We start from the raw sequence: 23,719 nt of genomic DNA, 5'->3' as shown, positions 1-23,719 counted from the left end.
CCAGAGAAAGATTAAATGCCGCCTTGCTGCTTGTGAGGTAAATGATAAAACCTTCAGCTGATTGACAGGGAGCCGTTTGTATTCTTGTGGTAGACCATATATGTCTATGTAGGGGGGAGAGGGGGATTTATATAATGCATTTTTTTACAGTATTACAGTACCTCTGCCAAAAACTGTAAACTAGGGGACAACAATAAAACGTGAGAAAGATAACAATTAGAGGCATGACATTTATCACAGCAATCTGTAATGTTGGAAAAAACTTGACTGTCGAGCGTTGGAATAGTCACTTTCTATAAGATAAACCTTTAAACTGTATGAGGGTTAGACAAGCAGAGATGGATTTGCACTGCAACCTGTTCTGAATTTGGAACATAAGAGAAAATATATCATTTTATTTTCATAATCTTTACATATCAACATTAATGAACTAAAAAAAAAAAGCATTTATCTCCACACTTCATACATGTTCTCTACAGCATCGAATGCAGAGCTCTTCATATTTAACCTTAAATTAACAGATACTTTGATAGGATAAATCCCAATTTGATGTTTAGGGCCCTGAGTTCTGATTTGTTTGTTGTGCTGATGTCTAAAAATAGAAAGCAAAGGAAGCGAAGCTTCCTGTCATTTTTGTTCGAAGGACGCTGCACAGGATTTCAACACAACCTCCAACAGAATAAAAGTGAATCTTTTGTGTATCAATATTTCTTTGTTCGTGACCTAGTTTGATGATTTAGACTGAAACCTGTTATCTTTTAGCGCTTTACTTTGTGAATATAACTGTAGCTCTGCAGCTCTCTCATATGAATAAAGAAATAAAAAATAGAGAACATGTAAGTTATGAAATAAGGGAAAATTCTAAGCAAAAGCCAAATGCATTTGGATATGAGGTGCCTTGCTGCAGGCGTCTTGTTTTTCTGTTGCTAAGTGTACCTGCAATGATGGCGTCGTGTGTGCAGACAGGGAGACTCATGCTACTTAAAGATGAAAAACATTTCCTGGTAGACGCTGCTTTCTGCTTTAATGAGAAACTCCAAGCCTTGGCTCTCATTACCATCATTAGGAAGCGCTCCTGGTGAACTGGAGACAGTGATGGATGGTTTCTTCTGCCCCCTGGTGTTGTACCACTGAAGCTTGCTGGAGTTGCAGTATATGGCCGCTTTGCATATTCTTCCAAAACACATTCATTACCTGCTAACTTAGTAACTAAGAGCTAATTCTTCCAGGAAAATGTTTTCTGACTATTTTTGTGACTTCCCAAAACTATCTTCTTATTTCCATCCATCCAGTTTTTGTTTTTACATCATGGGGAGGCATGTACCATTATCAGCATGTTCAAACTATTACGGCACGGGCAGAATTAACAGTGAAGAACCATGTGAGGCACAAAGATACAACCAGGAGATAAATATGTAACATAGTTTCCCTTTAACTATTCAGGATAAATGGCATGAATGATTATAGAAGATGAAACACGACAACTTCACTGAAAAGTTTTATTTTAAAAAGTCGGTGGACACAAAAGGAATCAGATTTCAGAGAATCTTACAATAAGCCACAATCTGAGTTACAAAGTGCAGAATAAGTAATCTGTACAGTGAATGCGGGTTTGATAAATGGCAGGAAAAAAGAAGTTATGCAAATGATACAAAACAAACAAAAAAAAATCTTTAAAAATAAAACAAAAAAAACTATTATCAATAAGTTCCAAAACGATGAGCTACCAGTGTGCCTGCTAACACTGCCTTGTTGCCGCGCAGAGAGGTAACAGCTGTATCAAAGGTTTTTCCTTGCATGGCTAAACTGGAGTGAAGCAGAAAAAACAGTATCGACCCACGTCTTTGGTCCCTGACACAGAGTCAGCGTCAGTGAAGCAGGAGCCTCTGCAGGCAGGAAACTAAGAACATAAACTGACATCTTATCGGCCACGGCTCATGCAAAGCGACAGCTGTCATTATGATATGGCTTGTATTCAATAACGATCATCACAAGAGGAAAGTTTGGCCCATCGGTGAACACAGGGTAACCGTTTTACAAACACCGCGCTCCGTTAACCCACCCCACAATATATATATATACACACACACGAGAAAAGAACGTTTAGACGGATCAGAAAATGAAAAATTAAATACAATAGAGCACCTAAATGAGTCACTTCTGATATTTCTTTTGTTACAATCGACAAAAAATAACATATACCTAAATGTTTTTATTTAAAACTTTTTTTTTTAAATTTGCCAATGATAAAAGGTTTAAAATAGAGATAATTTATCTGTATGAGATTCTGACTTTAGTGAATTTCTACTTCATGTCAAGACAATCAGGGCACCATTTATCAAATGTCAGATTATTATATTTCTTAATCGTCATTGAAAAGAACATTTAAAATGTATTTTATTTTCATATTTAATCTTAACATGTAAAATCTTAAAAGAACTGATTAAATTATTTATGAAGGTCACTTTAAATTTACATTTTAATGACAGCAGTAAGCTGCACATCAAAGACTTGAGCCCACTTAAATATGGACCATTCAAAAAAATTTAAAAGAAAAGGAACAGAAGTAAAAAGTCTAAAATGCAGCAAAAACTAATTTTTCTTCTGCTAGTTTGTTTTATCCTTTGTTTAATCAGGGAAAAAAGCCAGAGAAATATGTGTTGGTATGAACAGCTTCATTGTATTTAGAAAATATGAACAAAAAATACAAAGGACTGATCTTCATTACCTACAAATTATATACAAATCTAATATTTGACATCAACGACGCAGTCGAACACCGAGGATCCTGATTGTTGCTGTTTTCCAGAGGAACGCGTGTCAGGTCCAACATTATGGCTTATAGCTACTGAAAGACCAAAGTTCTTTACAATATAGTGTTGTGAAAGACATGTTTTTTGGAACCTCCTGACGATTCTCTGACTGAAATATGGCACAAAGTTGCAAGTCACAACCCATCCTTGCATGCTTCTTTTTTTTTTATACCCAATCCTGACACCCTTATCCGTTGCAAGTTTATCTGCCGATTGTAGAATATCAAGTAATATTCTATATATTCTATAAACTTTTCAATAAAAAATGTGTTTTTTCCCTCATTTTGAGCCTACACAGTGTATGTGACTTTTGTTCAGAGTACATGTAAGACTAATTTTTTGGATTCTGCTTAGATCACAGTATAATGGTTCCCTGGGTCCAACCTTTGATTGTACACTAAAGTCTGCCAGATGTCACTCAAGGGCAGAGGCTAGAGTGGGTCGTCCGGTTCGATTCGATTGGCAAACCGACAGCTGGAGGGGTGGCAGTCCACTTCCTTGCTGTGGCTGAGGTGCCCTTGAGCAAGGCACCCCATGCTCCCCATGCGCTGTGAGTGTCTGCCCACCGCTCCAGTGTATATGGCATCTGTCTCCATGAGTGTGTGTGTGTGTGTGTGTGTGTGTGTGTGTGTCCAGCAGGTGCCAACCTGGATGGGTTGAATGCGGAGGAGTAATTTTGTGCATTTACATATATCTACATAACAATAAAGTCTAAATCATTTAAAATCTGAAGTGTTACAAAAATAAACCATTAAAAAAAAAAAAATTGAGCCATTTCAAATTTATACATATCAAAGTTCCACCTGCTCTGACGTTATGAAGGAGAAAAAGTTAATTTGGTCAGATGACCTTTTATTTTCTTTGCTTGCCTCTCAGGGCTGCTGGATTTGACCCAAACTGTTTGTTTTGAATCCATTTCCATTTTCTAAATACAATGAAGTTGCTCAGTGAGAATACTGAAATACATTCCTTTGAACTTGCGGCTGTAAAAGGTTCAAACTAATTCAATTTAAAAGTTTTTATTGTACTTTATAAAATGTACAAACGGAGAACAGGGAAGGAGAAATGGTTTAGTTATGATGGAAACAGCTCTCAGCGTCGACTGTTCTGTAATCCTTCATGAAACCTTTTGTTTACAACAAGGTTAAGACTCTTAAACTGGTGCCGATTGCATTCATGGTGCATTACAAGAACAACTGTTATATCACCTTCCATTTCATACATGAATGTTTTGATGACTGTACCATTCAACTCCTATTAAATTCAAATGATCCATAAACTTGAGCTTTTCTTCCAGCAAAGAAATAAAAGTGTGCATTGAAGCTTCATTCATATATATATATATATATATATCACTTTATATTTTTTTCACTCCTATTCTTTATGCCAGATTAGAGATTAGAATATCTGTGGCCCCCAGATTGTACAGATCCCACAAATTCATTTTAGATCAACTAGATAACCAATCTTGGAATGTCTGTAACACTCCTTGAGCAATAGATGCTTAAAATTTGAACGTGAGAGCTGAGTCTGTGTATCCAAGGCCTGATATCTTATGTGTGCCAAATGAGCCCGACAGCTATCCAAAAACCATTAAAAACCCATCAGCGTGCCGCACTGGTGCAGTGAACGGCGTGACCACACGCACACGCTGCATCATTCCGAGCAGCAACTGTGGCTTAAGCCCAGAATAGTCCCGAATAAATCTGCCGTGTTTGAGTCCTATCAGGAAGAAACGGAAAATAAATAAATAAGTTTGAAAAAGACTGAATGGCACAGATAAGGTGGTTTGACTATTTCAGTTAGAAAATATAGAATCATCTGAGCTCAATCTTTTGAGGTGTAGAAGGCTGCTGGCTGGTTTAACTGTGGCGTGATTAAATCAAGAATAATATCAAACCACAGTTAAATTGACTAAAACCCACAATGTGATGATGAGAAACAGAGGGGATCTCCACTGCCATTTCAAATCATCTCCCTCCTTCTGACTTTATTTTGCAGATTTTTAATGGAACTGCCCCCCAAAAAAAAAATAAAAAAAATATATATTTATCCTCCCCAAAACGTTTCAATGATTCGTACTTTTATGCAGGCGAGTATGACCCATAATTACATTTGAAGGATATGCGACTTCTCGTGGTTGTGTGAGCAACTGCATGTCAAGTGTAAAATTGGCATCCATGAAGGTGACGGTCACGCTTATCTTAGACCTATTCATGATTGTTTTCTAGCCCTGACTCGGTAGTTTTTCATCTCTAACCTAAACCAAATGATCAAACTACTGCCTAAAGCCAATCACAACGTGGTAAAGTTTTGTTATAACATGTCGCGTTTCTATAGTTCCAAGGAAACCAACAAATTGCCGTTCATGAAAGTGATGGTTGCATTGTAAAAAGAATGTATTTTAGTCCAAACTATGATCATTTTCGACTCCTAACCAAGTAACGTTCGTATCTAAAGGCAAACAGGAAAAGTGTTGTCGTGACAATAACGGTACGTAGCAAATAAAAGTTGTCATATGTTGGTCTCAATCTAAAGTCGGAGGAGGCTCAATCGTTCAAGGCGATGCATGTGGACCATTTGTTGGACTTCGTGGCTTCTTGGATGAATGACGTGTGCTCTGATGTGGAGACGCTCATATCAGTCGTATTTCTCTCCTGAAGCTTGCAGCGTTGGTCTTAGCGATTAGAGGACTTATTGAGCTGTTATTATAATTAATTTGGATAAAAGTACCCAGACTGATTGTCCTGTGAAAGTCTCACTTCTTGACTTGTCTTGACAAGCCCCAACTCCTCCTTTACAGTCGAGCCTGGTCTTAACACAGTCCCATTATCAGTCAGAGTTAATAGAGGACATATCAAATGCATGCATTAAATCATTTTCATATTCTTAGGCAGCTTAGTAATACATGTCTAATTCTGGCTTATTTCTTATGCACCTGGAATTGAAAAAAGGTTTAAGAAAAGATGTGCATGGGAAAAAACTGACGGTTACGTTGCAAAGAATAAATAAATAAATAAATGAGTCTTCAGAACAGCAGGATTGAACTCCAGCAAAGCCGTTAGATGGGAGAGATATAGAAAATAAACCGGGAAGTTTTCTCCATGCGTGCAGCAAGGCACTGTGAATGGCTGCAGACTTAAATCTCTACAACTGCTGGATGGATTGCTAAACTGTATGGCTTTGGTAGTCACACGGTGAAAAACAATAAAAATAAAAACAACAACAAACAAACAGTGAGCGCAACGAGCAGCTTCACACTACTGCATGTTTCTTTACAGGGTGGCACGGAACATTACCACAAAGGGCTCAGTATTCAGCTGGAAACAATTCCATGAAATATTTACACTCTTTGTTTCGTCACTTAGAGCACGAGTAGAAACATCACTGATGCATTAGAAAACAGGGAACAGATCCAAACCACCTTTGCACCATCTACATCTACGTAGGCACAGCACTGGCAAATGTGGAGCAAGTTCAATGATGGGGGTCAGTTTGGCCTTCGGCTGGGACGAAGTCATTAAAACAAGAGATGGTTTCAATGTGTGCTCGACTTTCTGGATTTATATTCAGCAGGGTGACAGAGTTTGAGTGAAACATGGTTGAAGCAGCACCAGTAACACATCAGATTAACTGACTGATGGGAAAAAACAGCCCTCTTACTTTGCTTAAGATCAACAGCGAGTTTGGGGCAGCTACACAGCAACCAATCAAATTCCAATTCCAAACCCTCCGTCCCATTTAGCTGTAAAACGTAACCCGTCCCCTCCATTTCACAGGGATAAGGCAGTGTGTGAACCATTGGTCGAAAGAAAACAGACACATCTGAGCAACCTCCAGAACCGGCAACAAGTGCCGACTGTTGGCTTACTGAACCCAGCAGGTCTCGTTGCTCGTTTGTTAATCAAATATAACATTTAGTAATTCAGTGGATTGCTTTGAGTTAAGATACAACAGAATTAGTGGAAATAGGTGCAGGACACATGCTACCAGGCGTGTACAAAGCAGTGCTAAAGCAGCTCACCATATGCCGTCTTCTTTTCCCTGGTCAACGTGACGGCGAACACGCCAGAGAAACGGGGAATTCCTGGAGGTTCAGTAACAGCGGGTACAGCAGGTATATTTCTGTGATGCTGAGCTTTGGTGCTGGACAGATTTCACATTCTAAACGCAGTTAATGGTAAGATGGTAATAAAGGCTATGCCTACTTCTTCCTATAATCTGGATTTGTCAATGAGAGCTTCGATAACACCCAACAGCTGCAGGTAACCCATAATTAAACACTTAACCGAATAATCCTAGAATATATCACAAATTTACCCTTGTTCAAAGCTAATTTTCAGAGAGAAAAAACAATCTTTTTCTGTTTGAGACGATATCCTTCATATTCCCTGATACAGAAAGCGGTTCAGTTACAGCAGCCGATTTATTTTCATCCAAATTCACCGACTTTTAAACTAAAACTGCACGGCAGCATTAACTAAGTTTGGATATATTCAAAACCACACACGAGAGCACGTGAATGCTACATGCTATGTAGTGACAAGCGCTCCCATGTAAGAAAAGTGTAGAAAGAAGGAAAAAAGGAATAAAACTGTGGACAAAATGTCTACATTCATTGTTGAAACAAACTCTCATTATCTGTGTAACCATGAATTAAACATCTGCAGGACTTCTTCCTTAAGAAAGAACAATGAACACTATCTCTGATCTCATTTTAAAACCCAAAAAGGAACCAATGTTCAGTGTTACCCAATCTAGTCCTGCTTCCTGTATCACTGCTGCGTGAGTAAACTTAATGCTTGCTAAACGATCAGTCTGTAGACGACCTGCTATCAGTCGACGCAGGTCTTTGACTGCTCGAATGGTGACGTAAAAGAACTATAAAAACTTTTTTTTTTTTTTTTTTTTTTTTTTTTTTTAAAAAGCAACATCCCCATGTAGCAACCTGTAGCAGATTCTGGTTCAAGCCCCAGATTTAAAACCTTTTTGAGAACTTTAAACAACAAAAACTGACTGAAAACCACGATGACTTCAGTGGGCGGGTCATATTTCAAAGGCTAGCAAAGGCTCGGTTTATATGAGCTGATTTCCATTGTTTCAGTTGTTGTTTTTTTAATTCACATTGAGAAGATGTCGATAAGAAAATGCTGAACAACCAACCTCTTTAATCCCAGAGATGAAAATAATCCTGGAAGAGGAGTCCTCTCCTTTTTCCCTTCGGGGACGTCCACTGCAGCTCCTGTTGTTGTTCTTTCCAGTTGGGACAACTACTTCTTCTAATGAACTGCACACACGGGGCGTTGCGCCAACCTCTGGCGAAACTACACAGCCCAGTGTGTTCACTTCAAACCGGTGAATGAAAGGTGCCAGATTCACTTTTTTTGGGGGGTGGGGGGGAATCAGACTTGTTTTGCTACTGAATAGAAATGCAAATTAATTACGATGGTTCCGCTTAAACTGGTTGAAAAGTGGGCTTGTACACTTGCATCAAGGTTCCCGAACATAACTTCTGAAGAACCATAGCTTATTTGGAGGAAAATATGCTATAATGGACTGTACACAAACAACAGAACAGGCCATGGAACAATAGCTTATACCACATACAAGATGTCTTCAAGTCAGTGCATATCAGCCAGCTGCAACTGTCCCGACACTCAGTTCCAAGTCTTAATTTAATTAAAGACATGCATGTTCAGTATTAGCGGTACCACCTTCACTGGTTCAGGGCTTTTATCTCACATAATAAAGTAAAACTCAAAGGGAAAAACATACAAGAATTGTTCCAGCCACCCCAGTAATAAAGTGTACCAGCCAGCCTGATCTGATTTTTACAAAGTTTTTACATTAGAGGCCAGCTCTGTCACAAACATTTTCCTTAGGAAAAAAGAGAAAAGAAACTGAAGAATGACAACAAATAAGAACAAATGAAGTGAAACTCCTCCCCATATGAAAGTACAGCTGAACAGCACAAATCTGTCTCACTGCCTCAAGCAGCAGCAAAGCCTGAGCGGTTGCTCAGAGGGGCACCAGACTTTATGGGTCTGATTTTTTCAGACGTCTCCCGTGTTGTGACATCACTTAGGCGGAGAGGGCCAAATGGGAAGAGGATGGGCCTCTGTGTTGAAGACATACTTGTCTAGACTGAGCAGCTCCATGTCATCAGAGAAGAGCAGATAGAAGTACTTCAGCGTCTCCCCCAGGAAGAAACTCTCCATCTTGTCCCGGGGCAGCGTGTTGACGGGGTCACGGACGTTGTTAATGGATGTGTAGCCACCATCAGGGACCTGCAAGAGTGGAGACATTTGGTCCAGAAGTTAATGTCCCCGTTGGGAAGCAGAAAAAAAACGTAAATCAATCACGACACGAGTTAAGATTCCCCCAATTTACCAGAAGCTTTACACATCAAAAACCCAGAAAAAGTGGGTTTTCCAGAAAAAGGCAGGTGTGCGGACAGCTGTCCTTACCTTTGTGTACTTATTGAAGCTCTGCAGGATGTCCCAGCCCCAGTCTCTGTACTTGGTGTCCTTGGTGAATCTGTACATGTAGAACAGACTCTCCACAGTTTCCGGCCTCAGCAGGTTGTGTCTGTCTGCAGGCTGGAGGATGACAATCTGCATTTTAGTTTTTGACCTTTAATATAACCAATCCTCCCGCAGGGATTGAAAAATGACATTTTAAAGACAAGTTATCGTGAGAGCAGCATCGGTGAGCTACAGTCGAGGCAAAAAAACAAAACAAGGCAAGAGCAGACAGATTCCATGAAAGTTTGAAATAAAAGATTTCTCTCACCAATCTACACTGACTTGATTTTTAAATCCAGACGCTGTAAAAAGTATGAGGCCAAAAAAAGACTTTTGCAGAACAGTGTGACAGTAAAATGAGTTTTCTGAGGTCACAGTAAGCTGCGATTGTGAAAAACTGATCAGTTCCACCGTGGCTCTGATGCAATATGCCTCCAGAGATGGAACCTCGATGAGAATGAAAGAGATTGATGGACATGGAAAACATAACTGGGGACAAATAACGCAGAACAAACATTTTTCTAAGACCAAGTTTAAACAAAGTTGATGCTAAAAAGCTGCCGAGACATTCTCTAGGAGTCTCATCCACATCGGATATGACAAAACACTGGGCCAGATAATGATCTAATTGGTGGGATGCATGTTCCTGCTGCGCATCCTGCCTGGAATGCCAGCTTGTTAACCAACCAGCCTTCCCAAAAGCACTTTGGTGCCCACTTCCGTTAATGAAGGTCCCATCTGAACGCTGACAAAGATCAGGCCGTCTCATTGGGGTGTCAGCTCATAGTCAATCAGGCAACATGACATCCTGAGCCAGCACCTGTCCACAGAAACCTTTTAAAACCCACCTCCTGAGTCAGAATCTAAATGAGCAGGGCACTTCTTTTAGGTCTTTAACGGCTTTAACAAGTGTGTCCCACCAACAAACCGACTGACTGAACATCTGAAGTCCAAGATTTCCACGTTCACTTCCAAAGATGAACCTCACTGGCAACAAATGGCTCGATCCTGGCTTAATGATTTAAAAAAAACTTTGAGAAGAGTGTGAGCCCGAGTAAGAATGAGATTCAGTACGTCCTGGATCAGAAAGCAAATTCACTTAGCCAGCAGTTTCAGGAGGGTTTGCTCCATGCCAGGGTCCGCTTCATCATCACACGATGAGTGCTACCAGTGCGTTCCTCTGGAACATCTGGAGTCTTGTGAGGACCCAAAAGAGCAGCCTGACTTGTTCTCAGAGTTTCCAAAAGCAGAACAGGAGGCCGAGACATCAGCTGTCATCTCTTCTCGTGTCATTCTCCTCTTCAGTTTGAGTTTGACACACTTTACTTTGAAGATTAGTCTTAAAAGTTATTTTTTTTGTAAAACTTGCAGCATGTCATTACATTCCGTGCACTTTCCTCTGTCCTCTGGTTGCAAAGGTGCAGGTTTCTTCTGTCCTTATGTTGGTGAGCCTAAGGAAATGAGTGTATGTAGCTATAAAAAACTGCAGTAGAAAGAGTCTACAGACAAGCCTGACTGTAAATAATGTGTGTATAAATTACACATAATCAGGTAGATGTTCAAAAGTGGTTGGTTCACTCTGAATTAGCCATGAGAGATAAACTAAAAAAGCTTTTTATGAGCCACCACCATTGGATTTCTTTCTCAGAATTTGAATGAGCTCTCATAATGTTTCAAACCTGCATTTAAAGTTGATGACGACAGAAGTGGAGGCGAGAGCCCAAAGCTGAACCCTATGAGAAACCTCGAGCCGTTAATGAACCCTGAGGAGGGTTAGGAAGGTAACGGCCAGTCCCCTCAGAACAATCGTAGGCGTTTGAAATCGCAGTGTGCTTTCAGGACGGTGCTAAATTCACATCCATTCACACGAGATAAAAGATCTTTTACACAGACTTTGTGTTATAAAGCATCTTGCACAATAAAACAAGAACAAACATTTATAAAAATTGGGTTTAAAGGATATAAGATGACCAAATGACACCTGCTCTCAGTCTCACCTTGACAATAACATCATGGTTCTCAATGGCCTGCAAGTTAAAGTGTGCGATTTCTGGACTTAGGCCAGTCTCCATCTGTTTGTACATCTGGTGACAGGTCTCCATCAGCTGCACAGCCAGATCCATGTGGTCCCCTGGGAGGCCGTTGTGGGCCCCCAGAGCCAGAGTCCCTGGCAGAAAACATACCAGGTGATCCTATAGAGCATCAACAGAGCGAGAGATAAAATCAGGAAGGATGAGACTGACAAATGATGACAGATAATGACACGAGCTGGAATTGATTGGACCGACTGGTAAAGAGGATGACTAACTGCACATGAGGTACCACGGCCGCAGATTCGACAAAGGCTGATTGATTTAACATGGCGATCTTTGTTTGCTGGTGATTGAAAGTGGCGGTGTGCAAAATAACATTGTTAATGAGTCTAAAGATGTGGCAGGAAAATAAATCTTTCAGAGGGTGATTAGCACCGTCCAGCTCCATTACCATTCATGGTGAGCAAGGCACCACCAACCCCATAATGCTCCCGGGAGCTGCTCCTGCCCACTATTATGGGTATATTTACACATTTTGCTACCCTGCATGTGTAAAAAGTTGCTGGTTCATCGAGGATTCCTCCTTCCAATGACCACAAAAGGCTGTGCTTCCTATACAGTCAGAGAAGCCTGGGCGCCCCTCAATATGCTCACTGATTTAAAAGCATCTCTACCATCTTAGGGTTGAAGCGGTTGTGAGACAGCTCTCCAACAAAGGTCAACTTGCTGGGTCCCGTGTGTCCTACGAGGTGTTTTTTCACTCCCTCCACTGCCTGAAGGTAGTCCTCCAACAAACTGGACAAAAAAAACACACCGAAAGAGGAAATATCACAATCAGCGAGACAACAGAAACATTCAGTCTGTAGTTAAGGCTTCTAACACACTATATAGTTTGAGGTTGAAACGCCAGTATATAGCGTTTCAATTAGGCTGTAAAAAAGCTGAACTACTGGTTCGGGTTCCACCCTCTGGTACATTTCTGTCACTCCATCTCACCCACCTGAAGAGACAGGTGTAGGTGGTGTTTTCCCTTTCATATCAACACCCACCTGAAGAGACAGGTGTAGGTGGTGTTTTCCCTTTCATTGCAACAAACGGCCCCCTTTCTGCGATCTTCTACAAGTTAATACCTTCCCCCAACAACTCTAGAAGCTTGCTGTCGCTCCTTCCTCTAAATCCAAGCAGCTGACATACTGCAATGAGCCTGAGGGGCGCATCTGTGTTGCATTTACACCAAAGGACAAGCACCACATGCATCGAGTGCGTCTCTTATGCATTTTCATAACTACAAAATTGTGAGTGAAATGTGATCGACTGCCCAGCCCTGCACTGAAGTTTGGACGCGCCATGAAAAGCTCTTGGGAGCCATGAAAGTTGGTTGAGGACAACTAATGGAGGCCAACTAAACTCTTTTCACTGACAAGCTGGAATTGAAATGATTCCACAGACAGGAAACACTTAATTTGTCAGCTAATTATCTATTGCTTTAAATCCTGGCATCGTCTCAGCTACACTAAACTGAGCAGCATGAAACATCTCCCTGTTATAAACCGATCTGTCAGGAATCATTAACAGAATCTCATTTATTACCTTTTCATCATGACACACTTCAGGTTGTTTTATGCAAGTAACAAAATATTCAGTATTTAAGTAACAGTTTGTTACAGACAAGTTTGTCTTTCTGTGTCTCCGTTAACGATCGTGTATTTCAGAGAAAATCAGAGTAGAGATATAAAAATGTCATTACTCGTCTTCCGTCTTGCCCCCCTGGATCCACTGTTTCAGCAGGTATTCATAGTAACTGTCTGCCCTGGCACCGAGCGTGAAGACTCCTTTGTGGGTGAACTGGCCGCTGTTGGTGTTGATGAACATGGGCACCAAGCCGTCGTGTTTGCCGGGCAGCTTGTGGACGAGCCTCATTACCTCATTCGCAACATCCTGAAAAAGTCAGGAGAGAACGATGATATCAGGACACTCAGTGTTGAACCCACAAAGCTGCACTCACCAACTGATGGTGTGTGGGCTGATGAGTTTTAAAGACACAGCCATAAGCTCTTTATCATGGAAATGTACTACCTTTGGTGGCATTGCATTAATCAGAAGCCATGTCACGCAGGCCTGACTCAGGTTATGAGGGCAATTACTTAAATTCAGCTCAGACTGGGTCAAACATTTCTCGGGTCTCTTGAAAGGCTCATAAATCGAACATGATGGAGAACATGATGGAGTTGAGACTAAATTCGGCTCATGTTTGTCGCTTCAATCATGCAAGTGTGAGCTATGCTTAGTCTAGGATTCTAAGAGAACCAAATCCTCCATTTTATTTCCTCCATGCATTAATTATAGAGATAAACTGCCACCAGTCTTTTTAAACCCCCATCCAGAAAAATGCAAATCAGAGTAAGTTCACACACACACATTCTAGCCCAATGAAGTCCCTCCTGGTGTCCAAACCTGATACTGTGGGTCCTGGGTGAGATGACTCAGCTCTCTAAATTCCAGCTGAATGCTTGTGACTTCGGCGAGTGTGCTGTCTGACGTCCATCTTGGTGGATGTGCTGTTCCCTTCCCAATGTTGACATCTGAGAAAGGGATCTTTGAGGGTGTTTTGAAGGCTGGCATTAATCTGGACCCAAGGTCTTTCTTTAAGTGAGGAGAAGAAACTAACTTAAAGGGGGGGAAACACTGTTTATGTGCTCAAGCTGAACTGGATTCATTTATAACAAGTCAGCCGAGTGACAACAAACCGTCTGCGTATGTCTGCGTTTTCACATGTTTAAACAAGATTCTTCAAATATCTTACAATCTTATTCTAAATGTGTTCATGAAATATGGAAAAGAAACAGGACAGAGGGACGACTCACAGCTTTATCTAAGAATAGCTGGTCTCCTGTCAGATGGTAGGTGCTCAGCAGCCCCCCCAGCACACGGATGGTTGTTTCAAAAAGATTCACATCCACATTCTTGTTGAAGGAGAGCTCTTTCTCCACCCAGCCCCTTGCTTCTGCAAATTCTGTGTCAAGAGAGATCAATTACAGCCACATGAGAAGGAGGAAGACAAAAAAAAAAAAAAAAAAAAAAAAAACAGTTACATTTTTTTATCAAATGGTCTTATAACAAACTCTACAAAACTATTGGATTGAATTAGGCTGTTAAAAAACAAAAAGTAGAAGTAGGGTTAGGGTTAAAGTAGAAGTATCCCAGAGGATACTATTCTCCACAATCTTCTTCCCGACTGACCACAATGCAATCTGGATGTCGTGCGATGCTTGGAGCAGCTAAAGTAGCTAATATTGGTTAATAAAACCTCTAAAATCAGAGTCTTGAGCCTAATCCAACCTATCAGACTCAGCATTGATCACTCTTTCTTTCACATTTGCAGCAACACTCTCCAACAACTTTCTGAGACCAAGCATCATTTGAGCAAATTTTAAATGAAGTGGAAGAGAATCTGTTATCAATCGCACTGCCTCGTCTGTAAATGTCCATTCATGTTACAAATTATGCCAGCAAACTAAATAACAAACATACCTTCTTTTAGGCCCAAAATCCACATGGTGTCCAAAGAGTCAATCAACGTCAAACCCAGTCCAAACCATTCCCCAAAAGACTTTGAGATGGGCTTGAGCTCATCGTGACCCCAGGCGTAGTCCTTATATCCTTTCCATGCATGTCTGAAGGCATCACGTACCGCCTCCAGTCTGTCTGTAGTTCCAGTGGAAACTATACACAGCCACACGGATGACAGAACAACAACAATGTAAGCTTAGGTGCGTTTCCTCTAATACGGCATCTCAAGACTACCTGTCTCATTTCCTAATTATTTGCAATAAAAGGAATATTCTGTGGCATGAATGCCTTGTGTAAAGCAGAACCTAAAACTGCAGCATTGAGCCAGTGTCCAACTTTAAATGAGTTCTTTGAATACAGATAAACAAAACAACTCTTGGCTAAGAAATCAAGCGGAAGAGCTTCATTTGATGCTGGTCTAGATAAAAACAACAATAAAAGTTGTCTATTCTGCCTAATTAAAGGGAGAATAATTAACAACGGGATCCACATGGATGAGAAAAGCAAAGTCGGTGTTTAAGCCCAAGAGGTCGTCATTCATCTCATTAATCCTCCAGCTTCATGTTTAAATACAGCCTGTCAGTGTTTGTGAATGATGTCCTGTGCAATGTGAGAAGCAGTGTTCACATTAATCGTTTGTACCAGAGTTCATTAAAGCTGGTCAGGGTTAATAAACACTGCTCCAAAACTGATGTTTGCAACTGCGCTTGATGTGCTTTATACAGTGTTGTAGACCAATAAACAGCTGCAAGTCATTCAGAAAGGCTGCTGTCAGAATACTAACCAGCAACAGCACAAGAGAATACGATATTCCCTTTCTTAAGACCAACAATTAACTATAGGGTTGAATTTCAGGCCCTGCTTATTGTCTAGAAGTCTCTGAACGGTCTGGGTCTAAAATGTATCAGAGACGAGCTGAAAATCAGGAAGACGGCTTGATGGTGCCTCGAGTTCTAACTGAACAACATGAAATGACTTTTACTTATAATGCTGCCCTCAGGTAAAGAACAAAATAATATGACATGTTGCACTCATTGATTAATAACATGCAAATAATTACAGGCAAATATATACATTTTAAAATCTACGTTAACAATGACCTTCCAGTGGGACGACGGCTGCAGGTTTGGCAGGTGCAGCTTCAGCTGCATCTTCTTTCTCTATGGCTGAGGGTGGAGGCTCTGTAGCCTGGTCAGCTTCGATTATTGCTCCTCTCCAGCTGCAGGGTTAAGGCAAAAACTTGTTTCACATCCGAATGACTTCAGTGACATTCAGTAAGTATTCGGGGTGCAACGGTACAGGTAACCCACAGTACGGTCCATACCTCGGTTTTTGGGCCACGGTTTCAGTTTTGGAACGTGTTTTGTGCATAAACTTTTTTCCCCCCAAAATTCTCTCTTTACTTACAAAAACTGTGAACATACCAGTATCACTGGTGTACTGAATAATATGACACTTTTCAGTCAAGTTAATAGATAATAAACACAACTTTCAAATGGTAAAATTAAAATTCTGACTCGGAGCTTAGACATTCTGACATTCGTGTACAACTTGAACGCACCATTAGCCGCAGCACACAAACGCCGCCCTCTCCATGCGCGCCCCAATGTAAATTAGTCTAACTAATGGAACATTACTCTGCTGTTAGACTCTGTTAGCCCAGCCATCCAGACCGGAGACCAGCCCCCACCAGACGGTCCACCGAACAGTTCAGTATTTTAGCAGCCACCACATGGCACGGGTACAGGTGGAATTTTGTTAATTGCAATCTTCTTCTCGGCAATCTACATTTCTCAACAGCTGACAATCACCTGACAGTTTTCTTTTCTTTGTCCTTCTCCTCTTCATCTTCAACCACTTGCGCTTGTTTTTCTCCACCAATTATGTCTGAAACATTTCCATCTTTCTGGAGGCTCGGGGGACCTCTTCTTGAAGGTGGTTTTCTCTGTAGTCAGAAACATGGGGGAAAAAAGTTGGAACAGTGTAAAACGGAAATGAAAGCAGAATGAACTGATCTGCAAATCATTTCAGCCCCATAACAAACTGAAAATGGCTTTGTAGTTTTAGGTCTATGGTACAACTGCTGAAATGGTCTTAAAGAGCTACGTTTGGAGACAAACAAGAAGAATCGCATTGTTTTATGTTCAGTCGCATTCCTAAGAAGCTGGAACACTTAAACATGTTGATGACTTCACATTTTTACATTCTACAAGACTAACCTTAATGGGAGGTTTGACCAAATTTGGAAAATTTGGTGCTCTTGGCTCTGCGATAGCATCCGGACCCACAGCTGGCTCCAGATGTGGCCCTACCACAGGAGCTGGTGCTTTAGCCGGATTCAACTCGGGCTTCAGGCCTGGAGGATGGACGTCGAGGCCTCGGTCGTTCAGCTCCAGCCAGTCCTCCTTGTCAGACAATCCTACATCCACAGTGCAACACATAATCACATAAACTCAGCAAAACCTTTCCCTTCAGGTAGTATTGTAAAGAAATGTATATAAAGAGGGTCAGAAAAAGATAAACTGCCATCAATTTAGCACTGAGGGGGCATTGTTTACCTCGCCATTGCTCTGTGATGCTGGGATAAGAGAGCAGTCCTAAAATGAGCAGCAGAGCCAGCAGGAACAGGATGAGGCTTCGCTGGAGACGAGACAGCTGCTTCCATTTCTGTGGGCAGAGGAAAAAAAACTGCTAATAACTGCAGCGAGACATGTCATAAAGGCTGTGAACTGTAATCACAGATGGCTGAAAGCAGATTTAAATACATCCCTTCTCTCAAATATCTAAGAAATGACTTTGTGCTTTCTTAAAAAGAGGGAAGTCCGGCAGCCTGTTTTACCCTGCACAAACCCCACATCTCCCTCCGCCTGACGCGCTGCTGCGAGTGCACCGAGCACAAATAAATCACCTCACAGCAGTGCCGAGGGAGGGGCGAAGATCAGGTTCTCTCAGGAGAAAAAACTAAGAGGCAGGCTGGTACCCTGTGTCACCTGCTCTAATTAACACCTGTGCAACAACATGAAACTGTTGAGCCATGGTTTGTGAGCCACGACGAACACAAAACAGACTCCATCTCAGGGGGCGTTTTCATCTTTACCCCCAACGCAGGAGCCCGACGACAGCCCAATAAGCACCGTTTATGTCTGTCTGTCGTTCAGTCTGAGCTGTGTGTAGGCAGAGAACTGTCAAATGTGTTAGTCGTGTTTTTTAATTAGAACTGTGAATACCAAGCAATCAACGACACAAGCGCTTGGGAAACCTATTGAACTTGAAGCGGTTCCCTCCAAAGGTCATCTAACTGAGTTTACACACAGAGGCCTAATTATTTAACAACCATAGTTGGCACCTGACGACGAGTGCAATGAGCTCCAGATACAACTTGTGAACAAACAAGAGTTCTTATTTCCAACCAGCCCCCCTGTTCTCCTTTCTTAAGGACATCCCTTTCAGATACTGTTCATCTGCTGAAGCTCGTTTTCAGGCCGCTCTCTTTTTTTGGTTTTCCACTTGTCCAGTTTCCTCACACACCATGCTGAGATATGCCAAGTTTTCAGCTAATAGTCCTTTAGGAATCATCTCAGTGGTGCAAAAATACTATTATACTCTTTTTTTTAACAAAAAGCCTTAAGATACCATTTGAAATTGGTTCTTTGCTAAGTTCCTCCCTTGAGTTAGGTGCACTTTGAGTTAAGTCGCTTATCAAACAGAGAAGAGAAAAACATCCCCTGAAAACGGTGAAGTGCAAGGAGTCCTCTCTGAATTGTAGAAAGCGAAGGGCGAGCAAAAGTCTCGTCTGACTGATTGTGGACTCTGTGAAAAGGCTATAACTGTAAGCATCCAAGTGCTCGGTTATATAACTGATGAGATGGATTATCTCCCATCTTGTTCCAATCCGTTTTTCTGCCTCTCTTTCTCATGCCTCTTTTGATGTGCAGCAGTTTCTGTCTTTAAAGCTTCTCAGATAAGATATCTGGCATCTTGAGCGATTCAGTGAGATCAAACACATTCTGTTCTTTTCCCCTTTACTTTCACACAGTCCCGCCTTTTTTTGGGCATTTTGAATCGTCGGGTTTTACAAACTTCCTCTGTTGTAAAGACAAGTGAAAAATAAAATCCTTAACACTCAAACCTTAAAACAAAGCACTTAACAACAAACCAAGAGTTAGAAAGAGCTTCCCATCAACATCACCAAAACACAAATAACAAACAAATGATCAATAATTATTTCACTGAATGAGAAGCAGTGATGTGCTTCATGTCACTGAAACATTATTTTGATTTTATTTCTACAAAAAAATTTGATGAATTAACTGAATGCTCAAAATGCATCATTATATAGATATTGTTGTTTGATATTTGAAAAATTGTAAAAAGGATTTAAAAAAAGCAAAACTTCTGTCCTTTACCAGGTCTTGAAATTAAAATAACCTCAGCTGAATCGTGCCATTACATAAATGTAGAAGCAGTGTGTGAAGAACTTATGATTCAACAGCTTGCAGAACCACCTCTGGCAGCTATGACTTGTTTCCATGGCTCCACGATGGTGCTACACAGATTTTTAAATATAAAACGCTGGTTTGGATGCTGCGCCGCTGGAATAATTTCTGCTGGCTACTCTGATAAATTTTTATTCTTAAGATTAGGGCTGGGTATCAATCAAATGTTTCAATACGATACACTTTGATACCGGTTCCTGAACGATACTTTTTTCGATACCAATTTTATAATATCAATTCTAACAAAAAGGAAATTACATTAGACACAACAGTACAAATCTTCAGTTTTATTTTTCAGCTCAGAGGGAGCCTCCCAAAGAGATTAATAAAGTCTATTTTTCCAATCCAAGCAGTTTTCTCACAGAAAAAATTCATAACAAATCATTTCCAGAGCAGAACAGCTGCAAACAGGTGACAGGTTGGTGTCTAACTCTATCCTACATACTGAGGACACTTTTCACTCAGCAGTTTTCCTTCAGAAACATCAACATGTCTGCTTTCTGCAGTAACATTAAGATTACTGCAGGATTTTGCTGAACGTTACCCGTTATAATCCCACACACTGCGCCGTCCTCGGTGCTCTGAGATGAAGCCGAGTCCAGTGGTGGAGATTTTGAATGATGCCGCTCGGGCTCTGTAGCGTCCACAGGCTGACTTGAATGCTGAGAGGAGGATGGTTGCTGTCCGACATTCTTGCAGTCAAACACGGAGCAACTTTCTGCTCTTAAATTGATTTTGTGCACGGTCAAATAATTCATTAAAGTAGTCGTGTTGCTGGCCTCAGCAGCGATGACTTTTTGGCACATGTTGCATCGCGCACTATTGGCATGAATCTTGGTGAAATGGAGCCACGCTTTAGCCTCGGTGGCATCGTTTAACCGGTTCGACGACACGCACACAACTACAGTTCCCAACGCAAACACACGTGAACCCGTCTGTGGGCGCAACCACAGTTTCCTGCAAAGTGTAACGTTAATACGGCCAGTCGAGGGTAGCATGATCAGTTCCTGATCATGTGATTAATCTCTGGGTACCGAAACTTGGCACCGAAAGACGAGGCATGTTTTGATACTCGGTACTACCAAAGCATTTCGGTCGGTACCTTCAGCCCTAGTTATGATGCACAATCATGGAACTTTATTGAGCCCAAGTAATGCCTGGAATTTAACCCCAAAACCAGGCTGAATAAATTAGAGATGTTGTGGTTGCAGAGCAAGAACAAAATGGAGAGCAAGGAAGAGGAAGTTTAAACCATTTCTTCTCTTGATCCTCAAAGGAAGAGTGAGTTCACGACAGATAAAATGGATGAACTTGGAGTGCTGACAAGAACGCAGCAGGAGTATCATTAAGGCAATATTTGTTTCACTCTTAACATCTCTCCACTCAACTTAAAGACTATATGGGCAGATAAAAACTGGAGAGATGTTGAATTGTTGGCTGTTAAATTCATGCATCAGCCAAAGTTGTTGCCAAGCTGCAAAAACAACACATCAATCCATTAATGGCGACCTCTGAAGATTTCTACCACACCTCTCTGCTACGTTTCAACTTTATGAATGTCCATTAGCTGATTTCCATTTAAACTTTAATATCTATCCATAACAATATTGTATCTTTAACAATAATAATTTATACTGTAGGATATAATATCCCTTCAGGGATTACCAAAGTATTTATGAGCTGAATTTAAATCTGCGGTCAGTCTTTCGCATTGCTCTGGAGGATTTTTGGCCAACTCTTCTTTAAAATGTTGCTTCAGTTCATTGAGATTTGTCTGGACTTTGACTGGACCATTGCAATATCTCGATTCTTTTCTTTTTCAGCTTCTTTTCTTGTTGTAGCTTCGCTGCTGTGTTTGGGAACGTGCTGCTGTGCATTATGACCAAACATCTCCACTTTGCTCTGGTCTGTCCAAAGGACATTGTTCCAGAAGTCTTGTGCTTTGTTCAGATGCAGCTTTGCAAACCTAAGCTGTGCTGCCATGTTCTTTTTAGAGAGAAGAGGCTTTCTCCTGCAGCCCTTCCAAACAAGCTATCCTTGTTCAGCCTTTTTCTAACTGTGCTGTCATGACCTTTAACCTTTAACATGCTAACTGAGGCCTGCAGAGTCTGAGATGTAGCTCTTGGTTTTTTTTTCCAGTTTCTTTGTGTATTGCACAACCTGATCTTGGGGTGAACTTCCTTGGACGTTCATTACAGAGAAGATTGCCAACTGTCTTGAATGTTTTCCACTTGTGCATAATCTTTCTCTCTGTAGTATGATGGACACTTAAACACCTCATGACCTTTCCCAGATTAATGGGCGGCAACAATTGCTTCTCTTAGATTGTTGCTGGTGTCTTTCCTCCTTGGCATTGTGTTAACACACACCTGGATGTTTCAGACCAGCAAACTGCTAAAACCTCTGCTTTTATAGAGGTGCTCACACCTGATAATGATCACATGTGTATCTGATTAGCAGCACCTGGCTGCTATTTACCCTCTCATGCTCTACAGAAGCAGTAAGGGCGCATTTCATTTTGTGTCCACACTGCCTCTGCATTTTGTGAAATAAGTAATGACACGGTGTATTATCTCATGTGTTGTTGTTTATCTGAGGTTACATTAACCTCACTTCAAGACCTGGCAAGGATCAGATTATTTCTTATCATTTGCTAGTAAAACTTTACTTAATTTCAATATCTTAACCGTATTATTATCTGCTAAGTAAAGCCAGTAGAGTTGAAAAAGAGTGTACTTTCTTTTTACAGTGACTAAATGTGCAACTCCAGAAACCTTTGTTCTTATCTTTACTGCTTCCATTAACTATGTTTCTAACTCAATGGAGCAATTTCTGTTGAGCGACATATTGGCCAAAACTTCATTTGAATGTTGACAACTTGTCAGAAAGGTTGTGAGCATCTGCCAAGCATCAAACAGGAGAATTGTGGTCAGATTGATAAACTCAGGTCCTTCAGAGCCATGATCTACATACTGCGATTCAGGACCACTCACCCTCCAGCAGGACTGTCTCCGGTGTTTGCCGTTGTTGTAGGTGCGACTCTCCGGGTCACTGAGTGTCAGAGCGATGAAGTCCTTTCTGGGAGGTGGAAACATCCTCTTATCAGGAAAGACAGTTGCTGCTCATAGAACCTGCACTGACAGAAGAAAATATAACTTTAATTAAGGCTATCTCCTCAAATAATGGTGATATGAAGTCCAATCCAACATTTTCCTGAAAAGATAAGCTGAACAGTCCATTTACAAAAAAATATAAATGGACTTTGAGATGAACTTTTAATGCATATTCTCACTTTTTATTCAAATTCAAGCAACTGCATTACAGCCTCACCCCTTGGTGTGCATACAAATATAATACAGCCGTGTGGGCAATTCAAGCTGTGTTTCGCCGAGCTTACTGGCTTCCATAACTTATTTAATTACTTTAAAATGCTTTCGTATTTTTCTTTAGCATCATGGACAGTGGAAAATAATCTGCTGCCAGACATGCGCGACATTTGGTCGTGCTTGACACGTTGGGTGTACTCCTGAAGCTCTTTAAAAAACGGTCTTAGCAATATCGACCGTTGCCTTGAAAACATGCCTTAATTTAATTCAAATACGGTCATGTACCTTAAAGTGGTGAATTCTTAATCACAGATAGGTGGAAAAGAACCAAACTGAGAAATACAATAACTTTGACTACTGTATATTTGCATATTTGAGTCTTCTGAGTATGAATTCCTTGTGAGGATGCTTTTGTGCACAAAAAGCTAACGCCACAATTGTAAATTACAGCAACAAAGTATTTAAGCTAGCACGGCCAATTTAGTCACACCTCATCCTCGTGTCACTAAATAACCGGTTCAAACACACAACCTACAAGTCAAACATATGTCAAACATTCAGCTTTCTCCCCCTCACCTCTGTGCCTGGTTGGCTGCCTCACAGCGACTCTACTCTCCTGAAACCTAAACAGCTGTTAGCTGCAGGAAGCTAGCTTTCCTCTTCGAGCCGTTTCTGAACGGGAAGTGAGAAGGACAGAGGTGTAACACAATCATATGTCCGACTGCCACACAAAACGACCACCTGCTACATTAAATATGTCACAAATTAAACAGAGAGAAATATGACTAAAGTTAAAGAATGGACAACAGGGAACAAATAAGGAAACGTAGTATTAAGATATGACACCACGAGTCATGTGACGTGTGCACGTGGTCTGAGAGTTTGAACATTAACCCTTTACGGCCCAAATTACCGCTTCAAAATGGTGACATTTAATAAATTGTATGAAATTGCTGG

General features: G+C 41.0%; 1 protein-coding gene across 2 annotated transcripts; it reads right to left on the bottom strand.

Moving 5' to 3' along the window:
- Nucleotides 1-1,485: 1,485 nt before the first annotated feature.
- Nucleotides 1,486-23,610, bottom strand: man1b1a (mannosidase, alpha, class 1B, member 1a). Of its 2 annotated transcripts, none has more exons than XM_072371619.1 (14): nucleotides 23,339-23,610; nucleotides 22,430-22,572; nucleotides 17,499-17,607; nucleotides 17,160-17,359; nucleotides 16,752-16,885; nucleotides 16,041-16,159; nucleotides 14,902-15,093; nucleotides 14,235-14,383; nucleotides 13,825-14,013; nucleotides 13,118-13,308; nucleotides 12,045-12,165; nucleotides 11,335-11,529; nucleotides 9,281-9,412; nucleotides 1,486-9,100 (listed from the first exon to the last, which is right to left on the bottom strand). In XM_072371619.1, exons 2-14 carry the CDS (start codon nucleotides 22,529-22,531, stop codon nucleotides 8,891-8,893), a joined length of 2,043 nt encoding a protein of 680 aa, XP_072227720.1. In that variant the 5' UTR covers nucleotides 22,532-22,572; nucleotides 23,339-23,610; the 3' UTR covers nucleotides 1,486-8,890. The 2 variants fall into 2 exon arrangements, with proteins under 2 accessions (XP_072227720.1, XP_072227721.1); XM_072371620.1 differs by having other exon boundaries at nucleotides 22,430-22,567.
- Between the last annotated feature and the right edge of the window lie 109 nt (nucleotides 23,611-23,719).

Source organism: Leuresthes tenuis, unplaced genomic scaffold (genome assembly GCF_036924035.1).
Source record: "Leuresthes tenuis unplaced genomic scaffold, fLeuTen1.0.hap1 SCAF_19, whole genome shotgun sequence".
Classification (NCBI taxonomy): domain Eukaryota; kingdom Metazoa; phylum Chordata; class Actinopteri; order Atheriniformes; family Atherinopsidae; genus Leuresthes; species Leuresthes tenuis.
Note: the sequence above shows the minus strand (reverse complement) of the source record. Positions and strands in the feature narration are given on the sequence as shown.

Coding starts and splice junctions, on each gene's coding strand:
- man1b1a (XM_072371619.1), bottom strand. CDS start 22,531: ATGTTTCCACCTCCCAGAAAGGACTTCATCGCTCTGACACTCAGTGAC. Junction 17,608..22,429: donor GGAGACAGTCCTGCTGGAGG/GTGAGTGGTCCT, acceptor CTCTGCCCACAG/AAATGGAAGCAGCTGTCTCG. Junction 13,309..13,824: donor CCCAGGACCCACAGTATCAG/GTTTGGACACCA, acceptor TGACTTTTTCAG/GATGTTGCGAATGAGGTAAT.